The sequence below is a fragment of the Diabrotica virgifera genome, chromosome 1 (assembly GCF_917563875.1).
Source record: "Diabrotica virgifera virgifera chromosome 1, PGI_DIABVI_V3a".
In the NCBI taxonomy this organism is placed as follows: Eukaryota; Metazoa; Arthropoda; class Insecta; order Coleoptera; family Chrysomelidae; genus Diabrotica; species Diabrotica virgifera.
In genome coordinates this window covers 301,579,483-301,597,829 of record NC_065443.1, presented here as the reverse complement: position 1 = coordinate 301,597,829, position 18,347 = coordinate 301,579,483, and the positions used below count along the sequence as shown (strand labels likewise).

Genomic DNA, 18,347 nt, shown 5'->3' with positions numbered 1-18,347 from the left:
ACGAAATGTCTAAAGAAAATATTTACAAAATTCTAGGTGGATCGGTCAAATAGTTTTTGAGTTACAAGAACTACCGCCTTTGACAAAAGCAATTTTGAAAAAAACGTGTTGAAAGTACTGTCAACTTTTATTTTCAATTGCTTTTTGTGTGTCAAATCGTAAAGTGATGAAGACCGGAATGTTTTTGTATCGCGGAGTAATTTACAAAAGAGAATGGGAACATCTGTTGACTGTTGCTCACTACCTACGCTCAAACGCATTGACGGGAACGTGCTGCAAAGCGAGTCAAAGGTGGGGATATTCAATATGCTGTATAATTTCCGGTAATTTTGCTCCAATCCATCTGAAATTCTCAGAGAGTATTCTTGAAGTTATGTACATTCATTTAAAATAATAAAAGAAATTGAATATATAAAAAATTTTAAACTCCCCTTAATTAAAAATAAACTTTGTATAACAAGTTTTACCCATTTGTTTACCAATCAAATTTTATTGAAACTAAAAGGTTAAAATGGGTCTATAAGGTATTGCCTACGTGTTAACGTTCATGGCTATCTGGAAAGCAGATGGGTGACAGTCGACCTAGCTTCAGATCAGGCGCGTAGATAGGTTTTTTTCTAGGGGGGGTACTTAGTATCTTATTTTAAGTGCCGAGAGCAATTTTTTGCGCCAGGTACCACGCTCAAACAGCTAGGTAAATTTGAACTTTTATTAAAGTTTATTTACACAAGAAAATACAGAAGTAACAAACAAAAATCATTGAAAACCTGTCTATATCAGTCAATAATAAAAAAATACAAATCAACATATAATTAAACAAACATAACACGAACTCATTTTATATATGTTATATATTCTAGGTAAAAGTAAAAAAAATTCAATTCCACTATTAGGTAATATAGGTAAAATAACTTAAAATGCAAAACTCATCATTAGGTCTATTTAACAAAATATTACACCACAGTAACTAGATTATGAAACAAAGTCAATTTTTCTTGTCCGTTGCTTTGAAAACCTATCAATAACAGCATCGATATTTATTTCAATATCTCTGTGTATATTTAATAAACTTAATCCAACTAGTCTTTCCTGACACATCGTAGACCGTATTTCAACTGCTCCTTTTTGTTCAGACAACATAACACTGCAAGTGTCTGTGCCAATCCCGACGCAATTCTCAAACGGCAACCCAATCTTATTTAAAAATGAAACAACTGTTTTTCCCAGTAGTTCACCCGTTAAAACTGGCTCTTTTGTAAAATCATCATAATTATTTTTATGACAATCGATGAATCCTACAAAGTCCTCGCGAAGAATATTTTCCGGATCTAAATATCTAATTAAAATTGACATTTGCGATACCTTACTAATATTAGTTCTTTCATCGAAAATCACACTATAAAACTTATTGTATGAAATTTTGGAAATAATTGAATTTAAGATTTCGTCCCCACAACACGAAATTAATTCATTTTGCACGGTAGGACTTATGTATTTAGTTCGGGAAGTTGCGGTTTCAAAATGAGATTTCAATTTTAAATCATCACCACACGTCTGAATACGGATGATTTCTCTTAAATTGCCCTCATTTACCTCCGAGGATTTTGACAATTCTGACTCAGTTCTGTAACCGCGAAATGCTATACCCTGTTTTCCCAAAAAAACGATGCTGTTGATGATAGGTTTCAATTTTTCCCTGTTCTCTTTTACTTGGGCCAATCGTCCAGAACTAAAAATGTTTGATATTTCCCTTTCAGGGTTATTAAAAGTTATTAAAAAATTATCTCCAATTAAAACAGCATCTTTGTGATACTTATTTCCGGCATGCGATAACAAATCGCCATCTTTTCCAAATAACTTTGAAAATTTCTTTATAGGAATAGTTACCAAACTTTTAAGAGGAATATTTTTATGCATCCCTCCTGTTCTTGCAAATAAAACACAATATTTACAGAACAGTCCCCCATTTGACTTCGAATAGACTAGCCAGTTAAATGATTTAAAATGGTTAAAAGATAAATAACATTTTTTTTTCTTTTTGTTTTTTTACATGAACTGAAAATGGAAATTTAAATTTGTGGTCTGGAACAAAAGAGTTTTTTAATATATTTACTTTTTCTAGGTCGGTTATGTTTGTTTGGTTGACATACTGTCCAATATCTACTTCTTCTCCAAACTTTCCCGCTTCAGGATTCTCTGTTCCTTCAATGGCACTGGCTTGCGATTCCTGCGAAACTGCAACGTTTTTTATTGCTTCAATAATAAATTCTTTACTTGGCCCCGCTTCATTTTCTATTTCTGGTTGTTTAGTTTTCTTAACAAAAAAATAATCCAAGGAGGGCTGGTTCTTTCGCTTGCTAATTTTTAGGGAACTATAGGTATATCCACAACCTGTTCATATAAAACTCCGTATAAACTTCCAATTTAAAAAAAAAATAACAACAACTTACAACAATATTCTAAGATGTGGCTCGTGGGTCGTGTAGGGTAGAATACGTAGGAATGAGTAGTTTTCCAGGTTTATGTGTTACACAAACGCAAAATTGCAAAGTATTTCACTCACTTACAGTTTATAATTCTACAATGTATTCATTAACACAATCCCTCCGCGATAATAGAATAAGGAAAATAGGTTATATATAAATTAAACAGTAACGATATTCTGCTCGACTCTGCTAACACGCGACTGTTGAGTAGTGTTGAGTGACTGAGTGTTGTCTGTTCTCTCCATAGAAATAATAATATGTTCAGCGTTCAGTGGTTCTCTCTTGGCCCGACTACCTGAGCTGCAACGCAACGAGCGATTACGTCGGTTACATAGGCGAAAGATGTAATGGTGAAACCAGTGGCGGGCTGTGGTCGCGTTATAGTTGACATTTTAAAACTTAAAAGACAATGTAATAAAAATTGGTTTTCAAGCGAATAAGATTGAATTTTTTTTTGATGAGGGAAGTGTATCATTAATTTCTCCTACATCTTTTAGTATTTTATTGCTTCTATTAGAATGCTTCTTAGGGGGGTACTGTCCCCCAGTACCCCCCTTATCTACGCTGGTGCTTCAGATGCCGTACTCTAATTAAATATTTATACAGTTGAGCCCATGATTCTTTGCCCGTGCGTCATCATTTAAATTTAAATCATACGAAATAAGTCGGAAATCTATTCCACGCAATAGCAAGTGACAGAAAGTGGGTAGTGCTCCGATCACGAATTATATTATAAAATTTGACGTTATCAAATAAACAGAACTCAAAATTTTGGTAAAGAATTTCAGCTACATTTGAAGTAGCTTAATATTTGAAAATAAAATATTCTCTTTTTGTTATTTATTTCACTTTTACGGAAACTTAAACAAAACCATTCCTTAACTGCGTGAATGAGGTTAACTTTGTATGTAAATTAATGACAAAATAAAATTCGCTTACCATAAAATTTCAAACTCGAGTATAAAATTTTTAGTGAAAACATTTGTTTGTTTAATATAAATAACTTTTAAACGGAAAAACAGGACAAAAACAGAAAAAAATCCAACAAACTAATAGTGACAGACCAGAAACGTCACAAATTGTACTCTGAAAACGTTCCCAAACGTCTTTTTTGTACACTTCGCGTCATAAAAAACTGGTACAACTATTATAACCAAAAATCGTGTTTTTCAAGTTGTGTAAGTTGTCACAATGTCATTCTAATTTCTAGGGCAACGTTGCCAGTTCAACGAAAATATTACTCGCAAAATTAAATTCCGACAGAGGACGCTCAAAATTTCAAAGATGGACGATAACTCTAGGAAAACAATGCATTTTGTCATTTGACCTCACAGTTCTAAAACGTGAAATTAATAGCTAGTTGTATAACAAGGAAGTAAAGTGCTACTTTTCCTCCCGAGAATGAAGTTTACTGCCCGACGCGTAGCGGAGGGCAGTAATCATTCAAGGGAGGAAAAGGCGCTTTACTCCCATGTTATACATATGGTTTTTCCACCTTCCTCAAATAACAAGTAATTTTTTCATTTTTACTTCAATTTATTTATGTAGTTTTTTATGACGCGAAGTGTACCTCTCTTTTCTTGTATCTCTTTTCGATGTACTGAGTCTAGAGCGTTTATAAAAATAACAACAGGTGGTATCTGGTTGGTTTTTAGTTTGATGCGTGGAAGAAAACGATGCCAGAAAAAAGTATGTGTTTTTTTTTCTCGCCAGGTATTAATGGCGCACGGGTAAAGAACCCTGGACTCAACTGTATAATACATAGTTGGTTTGTATTTTAGGTTGTCTCCAAGACCAAGACGAACCCAAAATGGAAACTATGGGGACACTAATTGAAGATTGGTCTTACGATGGGGATTATATGAGTCAACACTCCAAAGGAAAAACATTCAATAAAAATGAGAAAGTTGCGACTAGACAAAGTCGTTATAAGTGCGAAATTTGTTTAAAGGAATTTAGTCAATTATGTAATTTGAAAGCGCATTTGACAGTGCACACTGGAGAAACGCCTTACAAGTGTGAAGTTTGTCTTAAACAGTTTTCCCTGGCGGGTTCTTTGAAAACACATTTGAGAGTGCACACTGGGGAAAAACCTTTCAAGTGTGAAATTTGTTTTAAGCAGTTAACTACAGCACATGGTTTAAAATACCATCTGAGAACACACACTGGGGAAAAATCTCATAAGTGTAAATTTTGTTTTAAGCAATTTAGTCGATTAGATACATTGAAAACACATGTGAGAGTTCATACTGGAGAAACACCTCACAGATGTGAAATTTGTCTTAAGCAATTTAGTCAATTAAATAATTTTAAAAGACATTTGAAAGTGCACACTGAAGAAAAATCTTATAAGTGTGAAATTTGTTTTAAGCAGTTTACTACAGAGCATGGTTTGAAATACCATCTGAGAGTGCACACTGGAGAAAAACCTTATAAGTGTGAAATTTGTTTTAAGCAGTTTACTACAGAGCATGGTTTGAAATACCATCTGAGAGTGCACACTGGAGAAAAACCTTATAAGTGTGAAATTTGTATAAAGCGATTTGCTATAAAAAGTAATTTGAACAAACACTTAAGAGTGCACACTGAAGAAAAATCTTATAAGTGTGAAATTTGTTTAAAGCAATTAACCACATCACATGGTTTGAAATTCCATCGGAGAACACACAGAGAAGTCGTACTAAAACGTAAAAATCGTGTAAAGTCATGAAATTTAAGCAAGTGATTTGAAATGAAATTGAATTGAAGTGAAATTTAAGGGGAACTGAGCAAAATGCAAAATTTTGACGCATGTTAAAATTTTTAATGTGTTAAATATATTCATTTTTTTCGAATCCTGAGAAAACTAATAAATATTTTTAAAAAATTTAAACGCGGAATGAAGCATTACATTATTGCCGAGGGCCGAAAGTCTATTAATACTTATACTGTTTATTTTAATAAGTTAGAGAGGTGAAAATAAAAGAGAAAATTTAGTGTAATTTTTAATTGCAAATATTTCATTAAAAAAAACTTTTTATTTATTATAACGGACTTTTGGAACTCGGTAATAAAGTAGTCGTTCATTCTCCTTTTAAATTTTTCAAAAATACTTATAGTCCAGGAACCGAAGCTTTTCACCTCGCAATTTTTACAGACTAGATCGATTTGATTGAAAATTTGAGAATAAGTAGTGGATAGTCCAAGGATCAAAATCTATATCATGCCGAAAGGCGCTTTTACCATGGAGGTGGTTGCCACCCCATCTCGGAGGTGGAAATTTTTTATTATATCTTGATCACAAAAGTGGTTAAAAGCATTCATTCTAAGCAAAAAATGTTCTATACATTTTTTTGATAAAATTAATAGTTTTCGATTTATTCGCTATCGAAAGTGTTATCAATGTTTTTCGATAATATATTCATTTACGATTCACTCAATTTTTGCCGTAGAAAAAAAATTTTAAACCAAGTTCTTGGGAATTAAATAACCTACAATTTCACATTTAAACATTTTTTCGTATCTCTGATGCTAATCTTTCCATTCTGAAGAAAATGGCATTTTTTACAAAATTACAAAAATTCGTTATTCGCTTTTAGCTCCAGTTTTTTTTAAAAACAAATCATTCTAAGCCAGCCAAACGTCTAGAATCTATTTATAATACTAATATAATTAATTCATAAAGAAGAATGAATACGGCCAATGACTAAAAACACTGCTAACTTACATTGTTATGCTTCCAATTGGATTTCTCTTTTTTTTTTAATATACTGAATTTTTAACCGTAACTTTTTATTTTTTTTTTTTCTTAAAAAGTTTGGTAAAAAGAATTTTGTAGATTTTTACAAGATCTATAATCCTATTAATATTAAATCTTTTTAAAATCCTCAGTCGCATAAAGAGGTGACTTTGAAAGGGTTGGTAAAGGTGGTTTTTGCATGCTATTACAAGTTTTAATTGTCAATTGCTCACTTAATTTTTGACGTAGAAAAAATTTTTGCAAACCAGATCCTTGGGAATTAAATAAGCTACAATTTCATATTGAAACATGTTTTCGTATCTCTGATGCTAATCTTTCTATTCGCGGTGTGCAAGTACTCGGAAGGGATTCGCGAAACGATCGTGCGCGAATAGCGGAGAAATATTGCAACTTGAATAATTCATATTGTCAATTGAAATTGTCAAATTGACGTACATTTCATACCTATTGTCATTTAAGAAGAAAAATTATATATTGCTTTACAATATTGATATGATATGCAATTATTATATAAAGGTAAATTTAATTAATTTTATTTTGCTTGCAGTACTGCATTTTAATAACTAATTTTATTTACTACATACAATTGTTTACGTTTTAATAAACAACCTAAATCTTATTTTTTCTTCTTATTATTTTTTTTTGACTATGGCCTTGACAATTATCCAGTAACCAGGACCAAATGATTGGCCAATATAATTAAAAGTGCGAATAAAAGTGCAGAGCGAAGAAACCAGGTGTCGCTTTTCCGAACTTGCACGGTCCCAATACTGAAGATAAAGCCATTTTTTTCCAAACTACAAAAATTCGTTATTCGCGTTCAACTCCCATTTTTTTTTAAAACTAATTATTCTAAGCGTGTCAAACTTAGAATCTAGGTCTAGAACCTATTAATAATACATAAATAAAGAAGGCGAAATAAGGTCAATAACTAATTTTAATTAGGGTGGTGATTAGGAGGTTGCTTCCCATCACTTTTTCGCTGAAAAAATAGGGACTGACATTATTTTCATTATAAGCCACTTAATTTTTAAGCTAGAGATTTTTTTTTATTTCTGAAGATAGATATTTTTAAATACTTTAACTTAGTTTCAACAAGTTATCCTCGAAAAATGCATAGTTTTCCCGTATTTTGATTTTGAAACTACAATATTTAGCATTTGACGAAGAAGAGCTGACATATAATAAAGTATAGCTCGATTACTATTGGTCTTAAAGAAAATTAAAAAATACGGTTTTGTTTAGTTTTTCAAAAGGTACATTTTTGTTAAGTAAAGTTGTTTTGGTAAAACGAAAACTTTTGGAGTTATTAGCATAAAACTCATTAAAAACATTTATTTTTCCGATATAAAACTAACACTCTCGATAGCGAATAAATTGAAAAATATTAATTTTATCCAAAAAATATATAGAATGTTTTTTGCTTAGAATGAATGTTTTTACCAACTTTTGCGGTCAAAATATAATAAAAACTTTCCACCCCCGAGATGCGGTGGCAGTCACCCCCATGGTAAAAGCGCCTTTCGGCATCATATATATTTTGATCCTTGGACCTTGGACTATCCACTACTTACTCTCAAATTTTCAAGCAAATCGATCCATTCTGTAAAAATTGCGAGGTTTTGTCCTATTTTAAGCTTCATTAGTTTAAGTATATTCAAATGGGAAATAAGCCACAATTTTACCTAAAAATGATTTTATTAACGTTTCGACGCCCAAGTCGGGTGTCGTTGTCAAAATACAAAATAATACTAAATAAACAAAAATGTTGTTGCTTAGTAAAAAATTCTTCTAATAATTTATTTAATCTGACTCATTTATATCGGCAATTCAGACACGTATTATACATTTTAAAGTAGACGACTTTAAAATGATATTGCCAATATTGATGAGTTGCGTTCCTGGGACGACTTTACTAAAAGATAGTTCATTCGATTACATGAAATCAATCCCAACTCAAGAATATCCGCCACAAAAAATCATAGCATGTGATGTGTCTTTAAAAAGACAACCAAATGCAACGGTGGCACTGAAATTCTCGCGTTAGAGATTCCATAGTAAATTCATTAGTTTACTTGGACTATTATTAGTTTTCTTAGAAATTTTGGTACATTCGTGAAAATTTTGTATTTCGTTCCGATGCCCCTAAGCAGTTTATTCAAGCAAGTGATTTGAAAGTACATTTAAGAGTGCATACTGATGAAAACCCGCACACGTGTGAAATTTGTTTTTAGCAGTTTAAAGTAAATAATCTGAAAGGACATATGATAATACACACTGGTAAATAATCGTGAAGTGTGAAATTTGTTTTAAGCAATTTAGTCAAGCAAGCCGTTTGAAAATGCACAGTGAAGAAAAACTAATGTGACATTTTTGAAGCGAAGCTTTTGTAGTGACGTTGTATTAATCAGCCCTGTGATGAATCACTCACGTAAAATATAACGTAAAGTTATCCTGTAGTTAATTTATAATACTCGAATTGGTGTGATGTATCATATTTAACTTAACTACTTGCGTTATTTCTTGGCAGTTCTTGAACTATCTGATATATCAACTATCACTTTATAACGCGAAGTTAAACCTCAAATTATGAGATCACTCTCTAGTTATATGTTAAGGATTGTAAGGTTAGGTTTATGTTTTGATTTGTTTTTAGATAGAAATCAAGTGAATATTTAACGTAGAACGCTGCTTCAGGTTGTCCCAGGATCTTGTATGGCATTTTATTAATTTAATAAATCAAATTTAATATCAAATATAAAGCAGCACAGAATTATCAAAAACATAGATCTAAGATAACAATTAAAAACACGTAGGTAATAAAATTAAAACAATAATAAAAATGAAAAAGGAAGATAATAATTTAATAAAAATAGAAGGGTAATGCAATTTTAAAAATTATACAAAAATCAAACCGAGAGATACAAGTTGAAATTTTTATTTATAAACATCCAAGGGTTTTAAGTACTGTTCTTTCTATCTACTTTTACGATTCACCACCGAACAGCTATTCGGTCATCGGTAGCCGTGGGTAGGTATACCAACTTCTCGTGATTCTCTTTCTCGCTCAAACTTGAACTGATTCTACGTAAGATTCTCTTTTTAGACAACCTAATAGTTTCTTTCTTGTACAACGTCTAAGAAATAACTCATCTCATAATGGGGGATGATCCATCACACGGAATTTACGTTTTAAAGTTATGGAGATAGTTTATATGTCATAGTTATCATAACTTTAACGCAAACGTTAAAAAAATTCGGTAATTCATCACAGGGCTGAATGTTTCTCTATAGTAAACAGAAAAATCGTGACGACCGACAGTCAGACAGAAGAGTCAATTTACTCAACAAGGGAAGCCCCTTATACAATGTAAACATTTCATTTAATTATAAAACAAACCTATTCCTTCTATTATGTGTTTCTACTTTTTTATAACGTTAGTTGTTAATAAATACCTTTTAAACTACACTCAAATTTTATTTTTAAACATCTTATTTATTTTTTATAATACAGTGGAACCTCGATTATCCGTCAGGTCACTGGACCAAGGGTATGACGGATAATCGAAAGACGGTTAAAAGAACATTCAAAAAATTTAAAAATTCATAGTACAACTCTCAAATTTTATTTGTATGCCTTGTTTGACAATATAGGAGGGATTTGTGTTCGTACAATTGAATCAATTTTTTGATTCTTTTTCGAAAGTTCTGCGAAACTTTGGCAACAGTGCCTCGGCAGTATTTGACATATATTTGACACTAAGATGAAGGCTCATTATTGTGACAATATACTTATAGGCGCGCTAAATGGAAGTAAAGTATTTTTCAGCTAACAAGACCGCTTTGCAATTAAGAGATGATCAGTGGGTCTCAAACAGTGGGGCGTTAATATTTAATTCCGATCGCTTGAAAAGTAAAAATATTTAATTTCCTGTATTTTATGTTCAGTAAGAATATTAGATTTTACTCTATCAAAGGCAAATAAAATGAATATAATATGTATATACAGGGCGTGTTAAAAGAAGTGGGACGGAATATTTTGAAAACTCGAAATTATTTGTTGACATCAAATGTCCATTAAGGTGTCTATTTTGCGTAGAGTGAAAATTATACGAATGGTTTTGCATGCAGTAAAATTGGAAAATATTAGCAAGTTGCTGGTATGTCCAAATTTAAATAAAATACATTCAGGACTTTACTTTCTGCAGACACTGTATTAAATATAACCTTGAAACAACGATTTCCGCGGTACCCACAATAAAGATTTTCCACGGTAAACATCAATAAGTTTGATAATATTTCCTTCCGCCCACCACATTACAAGAAATATTCAACTTAGCTCCCCAAAACCAACAAACCACTCGCAAACCCGTCCAAATACGTATTGCGAACCTTCAAAGCGTTTGTTGACACACCGACAGAAGAAGTTAGATTGTTGTGCGCGTCACTTGAAAACACGTGCTAATCTGACGAACATGCTGCGCGCGAGCGGCTCGCACACCGAGCGGAGCGCATATATGTATACATACCTTTATAATAACAAGCATAAGTTAAACACTGCATTGATTGTGATTGCAAAAACGGTTCGCATGTTTTAAATAAGATTTTTGCTGATTATGTATTTTGCTAAAATATTAGATAGGTAACACAAAAAATACAATTCACAACCATCATTTAATTTTTAACGATAAACAAAAGTCTAATATGATGACAAGTTTGAAATTGATCGACTTTGTCGATAACAGTGTCAATAACAGATATTTTTAAATACATACCATGGATCATTTTCCAATGATTGTGTGGATTTAAGAAATACATACTAAACAATTTTTTTACCTTTATAAAGGAGATGATAATTATGACACATTATGGTACTCCTTAATTTTCAAATAATATGCTCTTGTAAACTCATAACTTTAATTTATTGGCTAAACCTACATTAGATACGTCACAAGAAATTAAAAATAATTAACATGTAATAAATTCACTGTTTTAATCAGATATATTATATTCCCTACCATTGCAATAAAATATTAAAACGAATAAACGAAAACTTATTGAGTAGTCCTGATTGATACAACAGAGTAATAAAATTTTATTCATAAAGATAGTGTAAAATATATCGTCGCTTATCTGGTCCGCTGGTAATAAAGTTATCAGCATTTAATTGCAAAGCGGTCTTCTTAGCTGGAAAATACTTATAGAAAACTATTTTATTATAAGTAAATAAATATTTATAAAAGTAAACCAAAATAGGTGAAAGTTTTATTAACAGCGTGTATTTTGATTTTTTTTTAATTTAAATTTGAAACTTTATGATATTTCTAGAATAAAAATCCTCCTCAAAACTTTAAAATATACTCTCATTAGAATTCGAAATATTTTTACGTAAAATATACTTACCTACAAAACTCACAATTAATAATAATCTATTGTTTCAAATAGTCCAACAACTAAGTTTTATTACACAGAAATATAATTAATTAATTATAAACAAACAATACTTCCCTATGGCTCAACATTAACGAATTCCAATATTTTAGAAAATAATACACTACTGCACTGAATAGATATCGATATAGATAATAGAACAGATAAGAGAATCGTGCTATTACACTTAAAAAATCGACTCGGGTTTGTCAAAATTACAGTGACTATTTCTCTATGTTGCCTAATCAGTTTCTTCGATTTCTTGTTATAGATAATAATCAATCTTAGTAGTTCCAATATGACACAAAATGGCATGGGATAAAAAAGTTTATTTGAAGAAAGTGTATTTTTTGTTCTTCTTAATGGCGTAGCTACAGGCTCGTTTTTGTAATATTTTAATTAATTATAGAGTAATTGAGCCCATCAGAATCAAAACCTGCAAATTTTTCGTTTTCCCTTTCTTTACACAGTTTCAAAGATCAGGTATCTATTAATATAAAGGCATAAGGTTTCGGCTCAAAACCTTATAAATCCTTTTCAAAATACCACTGAAATTTTAACGTAGAATCAAACTCTGCTGTGTCCATAGATTTATGAACAATAAAATTCTGCTTTTTATTGTCTATTTTGTATTTTTTTACTATCAAAATGGTTCAATACCTACTTTTAGTGTATTAAAGATTTTGCCTTTTACGAAAATGGCGGGCATTCAAATTGGCGACTATACATATGTGACTAATAACACGATAACTTTTGAACGAGACGTCCAATTTCAACTAAGTTTGGTATATAGGTTCTATTTTTGATGCATAATATCGAGGTCTTGAACCGGAAGAACAGGTTTACCAAAAGTTGTGTTTTTCCCAACGGCGGATCCAGCAACCTTGCAAGGAGGGGGCAATGAAATAAAACTTTTCTCGTCACTCGCGTACGCAGGATTCTTTTTCGGTATGGGCTGTTACTTTATTTTTCTTCGTGTACCATGTCCTTTCAGAACGTTGGTTACTATCATAGCTATCTTAATTTTATTCACTGCCACTCTAAATTAACCACGAAGTGCTTTTTCGTCCTGGACTGCGTTTGCCTTCTATTTTAACTTGCATAATATTTTGTAGCAGGCTATATTTGAAACTTCTCATTACATGTCCGAAGTACTCCAGCTTTCTCTGCTTGATACTTTTTATGATCTCAGTAGTCTTGCTGAGACGTTCTAGGATTGTGGAGTTTCGAATCTTCTTCACCCAAGATACTTTTAAAATTCTTCTATAGAACCACATTTCGAAAGCCTCAAGGCGATTTAGGTAAGTAGATCGATTTTATTCACAGTCCAAGACTCGACACCATACAGTAAGACCGAGAACACGTACTTTGGAAAAGGAATTATGTTTTACTATTTATTTTCAATCGTAATTATACAGGGTGTAACAAATATACAGGTCATAAATTAAACCACATATTCTGGACCAAAAATAGTTCGAATGAACCTAACTTACCTTAGTACAAATATGCACACAAAAAAAGTTACAGCCCTTTGAAGTTACAAAATGAAAATCGATTTTTTCGAATATATCGAAAACTATTAGAGATTTTTTGTTGAAAATGGACATGTGGTATTCTTATGGCAAGAACATCTTAAAGAAAAATTATAGTGACATTTGTGCACCCCATAAAAATTTTATGGGGGTTTTGTTCCCTTAAGCCCCCCCAAACTTTTGTGTCCGTTTAAAATAAATTATTATTCTGGTGCCATTAGTTACATTAAATATTTTTAAAACTTTTTTGCCTCCTAGTATTTTTTCGATAAGGCAGTTTTTATCGAGTTGCGGCTTCTTTTTTAATATGTTTACATAAAAATTTTATGAGGGTTTTGTTCCTTTAAACCCCCCAAATGTTTGTGTACGTTCCAATTAAACTATTACTGTTTAACATTAGTTAAACACAGTGTTTTTAAAACTTTTTTGCCTCTTTGTATTTTTTTGATAAAGCATCTTTTATCGAGATGTGGCTTCTTTTTTAATATGGTTCAAAATGTACCTAAAAATGTAAATCATAAATAAATTTTCATATTATTACCAAGTCTCCATAATCGTACTTTACCATATACAAATATGTGGTGGATTTGACAAATATTCAAATATCTCGATAAAAACTGACTTTTGGAAAAAGTGCTAAGAGACAAAAAAGTTTTTAAAAACTTGTGTTTAACTAATGGCGCTACAATAATAATTAAATTGAAACGTACACAAAAGTTTGGGGGGTTTAAAGGAACCAAACCCCCATAAAATTTTTATGGGGTATCCAAATTTCATTATAATATTTTCTTAAAATACTACTGCAATAACAGTACCACCTGTCCATTTTTAATAAAAAATCTCTAATAGTTTTCGATATATTGGAAAAAATCGATTTTCATTTTGTAACTTCAAAGGGCTGTAACTTTTTTTCCGTGCACATTTGTACTAAGGTAAGTTAGGTTCAATCGAACTATTTTTGGTCCCAGAATACGCGATTAAATTTATGACCTGTATTTTTGTTACACCCTGTATATTTCTTAAAAAAATGCGACACCACGCGAAGTCTCAAGGAAGGGACAATTGACCCCCCCTTGGATCCGCGCCTGGTTTTTCCTGGGTTTTATGTAAGAATATGTTGTGTTTTTCTTGACGATTCTGGGCACCCCATTAAAGTACTTGATCCTCAAGTCCTCTTCACCCTGTGTTCCAATTCCTGATAAGCTGCCTTCACTTTCTCACGTTGCAATAATGTAAGATCAGCTCCAATTCGCAGATTTGAACCCAATAAGGCTCTGCGCTGTTTTAAACAAGAGATAACAAGGCCTGAATCATTGAATGCGACTTTAAGAGGTCTTGTTTTATCCGCTAGTCGACCAAGACGAAAGGCTTTATAGGTGCTGTTGGTTACATAGTCTAGTAAAATAAAATTACACTACATGTAAATCAAAATGTAAATTCGTACAGGTTGAAACAAATTTTATATCAAAGTTTGGGTGGGTACAAAAGATATTTTCAAGAAAGTATCCAAATCATGTAAGGGGATCATTGTTTAAATAATTAAAAAGGGGTCATTTTTGAAAAAAAATTTCTTTTTTAACTGCTGAGGTTATTCAACTACTAATGAAGGTATATAGGATTGTTTTCTGCAAATTTAAAGAGTAAATCTTTCACATAAGATTTACTAAATTAAATTTGACCCCCTATTTATTTAAATAATTATACATAAAACTTTAAAAACAAATTTGCAAAAAATTATTTTTAGCGTTTTAAGTAAGCACTATAAAATATCTTATTTTACAGGAGAAGTTGCGCTATGTTATCAGTATTAACCAAAAAAAAATTGGTCCAAAAATATTTAATATTTTTTGGGATATTGAATTTGTTTATTAAATGTTACTCTATTTTCAATTGCAAAAACGCGGTTGTTGCCAAAGAAATATTCACCTTTATTAAATCTTATTATTTTTATTTTTGTGTATATTTTCGATAAATGTATTGATAAATTCAAATTTAAATTAAACTTCCCCCTAAAATGGCATTTGAAAATTATTCAAATTTGTTTATAATTTGATTTTTTAATAACGTCGCGGGGATTAACTATTTTGAAATGCCGTTTCGATAATTGGGTTCCTGGGAATTTTTCACTAATTAACAAATTTTTTTGTCTTTTTCTCCTCTTCTTTTTTTTCTTGGAGTTATATTACTACGGGCCCTTTTAGGGTTAAGTTTCATTAAGAATGTCGAATCTCTAAGTTGTAGATTCTAGACCTAAAAATATTAAGATTGTTCTAAATTCACTTATATAAAATGTGGCTACTTACTGAGTTACAGGTTGTTTTATTTAAAAATTTAAAAATTATTTTTACCAAGTACTTTCAAACTATTTGACGTATCCTTATCATACTTGGCAAAAAGTGTGGGTACTATACAGTCTACTAAATTGTGATAAATAAAAGTTTCTAGCTACTACCAGAGGCGTACAACAGGGGATGGTTAATGGTTGACCCTTCCAAAATTCTACGCCACTGAGGGAATTACTATTTTAGCGAAATTTTTCGATTCTCCAATACTTTCTACATAAATGATATACTCTTTACTGGTAACGATTAAGTCATTAGTTTTCGAGATATTGGACGTTAAAAATGAAACAGCATAGTTATTTTGATTCATTCATTCATTTTAAACTTCCAATATCTCTCAAACTTATGACTTTATCGATACCACTAAAGTTATTTACACACAAAGTATTGGAGAATCGAAAAATTTCGCTAAAATAGTAATTCACTCAGTGGCGTAGAATTTGGGAAGGTTCAATCACTCAATATCCCCTGTCGTACGCCTCTGGTACTAGCTAGAAACGTTTATTAATCAAAATTTAGTAGGGTGTATAAAAGCCACACTTTATGCCAAGTATGTTAAGGATACGTCAGATAGTTTTAAAGTACTTGGTAACAATAATTTTTAAATTTTTAAATAAAACACCCTGTAACTCAGTAAGTAGCCACATTTTATTTAATAGATTTTAGTTAAATCCTAATATTTTTAGGTCTAGAATCTACAACTCAGAGATTCGACATTCTTAATAAAATTTAACCCTAAAAGGGCCCGTAGTAATATAGCTCCAAGAAAAAAAAAAGAAGAAGAAAAAAAGACAAAAAAATTTTGTTAATTAGTAAAAAATTCCCAGGAACCCAATTATCGAAACGGCATTTCAAAATACTTAATCCCCGCGACGGTATTAATAAAACAAATTATAAACAAATTTGAATAATTTTCAAATGCCATTTTAGGGGGAGTTTAATGAAAATTTGAATTTATCAATACATTTATCGAAAATATACATCAAAATAAAAATAATGAGATGTTAAGCAGGTGAATACTTCTTTGGCAACAACCGCGTTTTTGCAATTGAAAATATAGTAACATTTAATAAACAAACTCAATATCTCAAAAAATATTAAATATTTTTCGACCAATTTTTTTTTGCTTAATACTGGTAACATAGCGCAACTTACTATGTAAAATAAGATATTTTATAGTGCTTATTTAAAACGCTAAAAATAATTTTTTGCAAATTTATTTTTAAAGTTTTATATACAATTATTTAAATAAATAGGGGGTCAAATTTAATTTAGTAAGTCTTGTGTGAAAGATTTACCCTTCAACTTTGCAGAAAAAATCCCATAGACCTTTATTAATAAGTGAATTACTTCAGCAGTTAAAAAAGTATTTTTTTTGCAAAAATGACCCCTTTTTAATTATTTAAACAATGATCCCCTTGTATGATTTGGATACTTTCTTGAAAATATCTTTTGTACCCACCTAAACTTTGGTATAAAATTTGTTTTAACCTGTACGAATTTACATTTTGACTTTTTTTTATTTTATTAGGCTAACACCAATTTTATTGAGAACTCCACGTACCTCATTTCTGTCATGTTCGGCACGGATGTTAGAATCACTTGAATGGTTTTCAGGTACATTGTATATAATAATATTTTTGGCTCTCCGGCTCCTGTCTTCTATCTCCTCAAAAACTGCATCTGTATTTAGTGTTGGGGAAGATTTTAACTCCTGAATCTCCTTTTTAAGACTAACCATCTCTTGTTGAAGTTCCTGGACAATCCTGACCACCATGGGTGCTGATTTAAATGCATTACGATACTCAACACAAAGATAGAGAAGGTTTCTTTTTTGTAGAACCACAGCCCTTGTTTTTGAGCTAGAGAGGCCTGAGCAACCATCTGACAAGTGAAACACTACACGGCAGCAGTCACAGTATAAGGGTTTATCTTCACCTTCAATGGAATATTTGCATTTAGTACACAGTTCTGAAGGCATTTTATCCTCACTTTTGAATTTTAATTTAATGCAGAAATGACTATTAACAGCTAAATCTTATGTGTAAAATATATAAATAAATAAAGATATTAATCCTGATCACGGAGTAGTAGCCACTGCTAGTTCTATTACAACTACAACTTCACCTTCTATTCAATCACCCCTACGGTTACTTACTGGTTGTGACTTATCTATTTCAGAGGTATATACCAAATTATCCCAGCTAAACATACATAAGGGTCCAGGGCCTGATGGAATCCCATCCAAGCTACTGAAATACTGTAGTTTTAATCTTGCTCGTCCCTTATTCTTTATTTTTAAAAAATCATTACAAATGAGTGAATTCCCTCCCGTTTGGAAAGTTAGTTTTATATCACCGATATTCAAGAATGGTGATAGAAGCAGGGTTCAAAGCTACAGACCTATTAGTATCCTTAATACTATACCTAAACTGTTTAATATGTGACATTTTGCGAGAGTTTAATATGTGACAAAATTAAGCCTACTATACAAAATGTAATCATTGAACAACAGTATGGTTTTGTTATGGGGAGATCAACTGAAATGAACTTGTTAAATAATACATCCTTCTTAAATGAAGCATTGGAAAGCAAACAACAGGTAGATGCAATTTATACAGATTTTTCCAAGTCATTCGATAGGGTCAACCATACGTTATTGTTACATAAGATCGAACAGTTAGGTTTCTCTGATCCTCTGCTTAGTTGGATTCGAAATTATCTATTAAATAGAAGGCAGATAGTTCGTATTAAGAATTATTTCTCTAATGAAATTATAGCTAAATCGGGGGTACCTCAAGGCTCCCTCTTAGGACCT

The 18,347-nt window shown here is 31.4% G+C and overlaps 2 protein-coding genes across 2 annotated transcripts in view; one reads left to right on the top strand and one right to left on the bottom strand.

Moving 5' to 3' along the window:
• Positions 1-9,692, top strand: part of LOC126879187 (zinc finger protein 239-like) — a 44,967-nt gene extending 35,275 nt beyond the window's left edge. The window contains exon 2 of the mRNA XM_050642243.1: positions 4,268-9,692. Within this exon, the coding sequence (XP_050498200.1) occupies positions 4,268-5,196 (929 nt within the window). The 3' untranslated portion in view covers positions 5,197-9,692. The remainder of the gene's footprint in view (positions 1-4,267) is intronic.
• Positions 1-18,347, bottom strand: part of LOC126879183 (zinc finger protein 227-like) — a 134,748-nt gene that overhangs the window by 83,928 nt on the left and 32,473 nt on the right. The gene's annotated exons all lie outside the window — the stretch shown is intronic.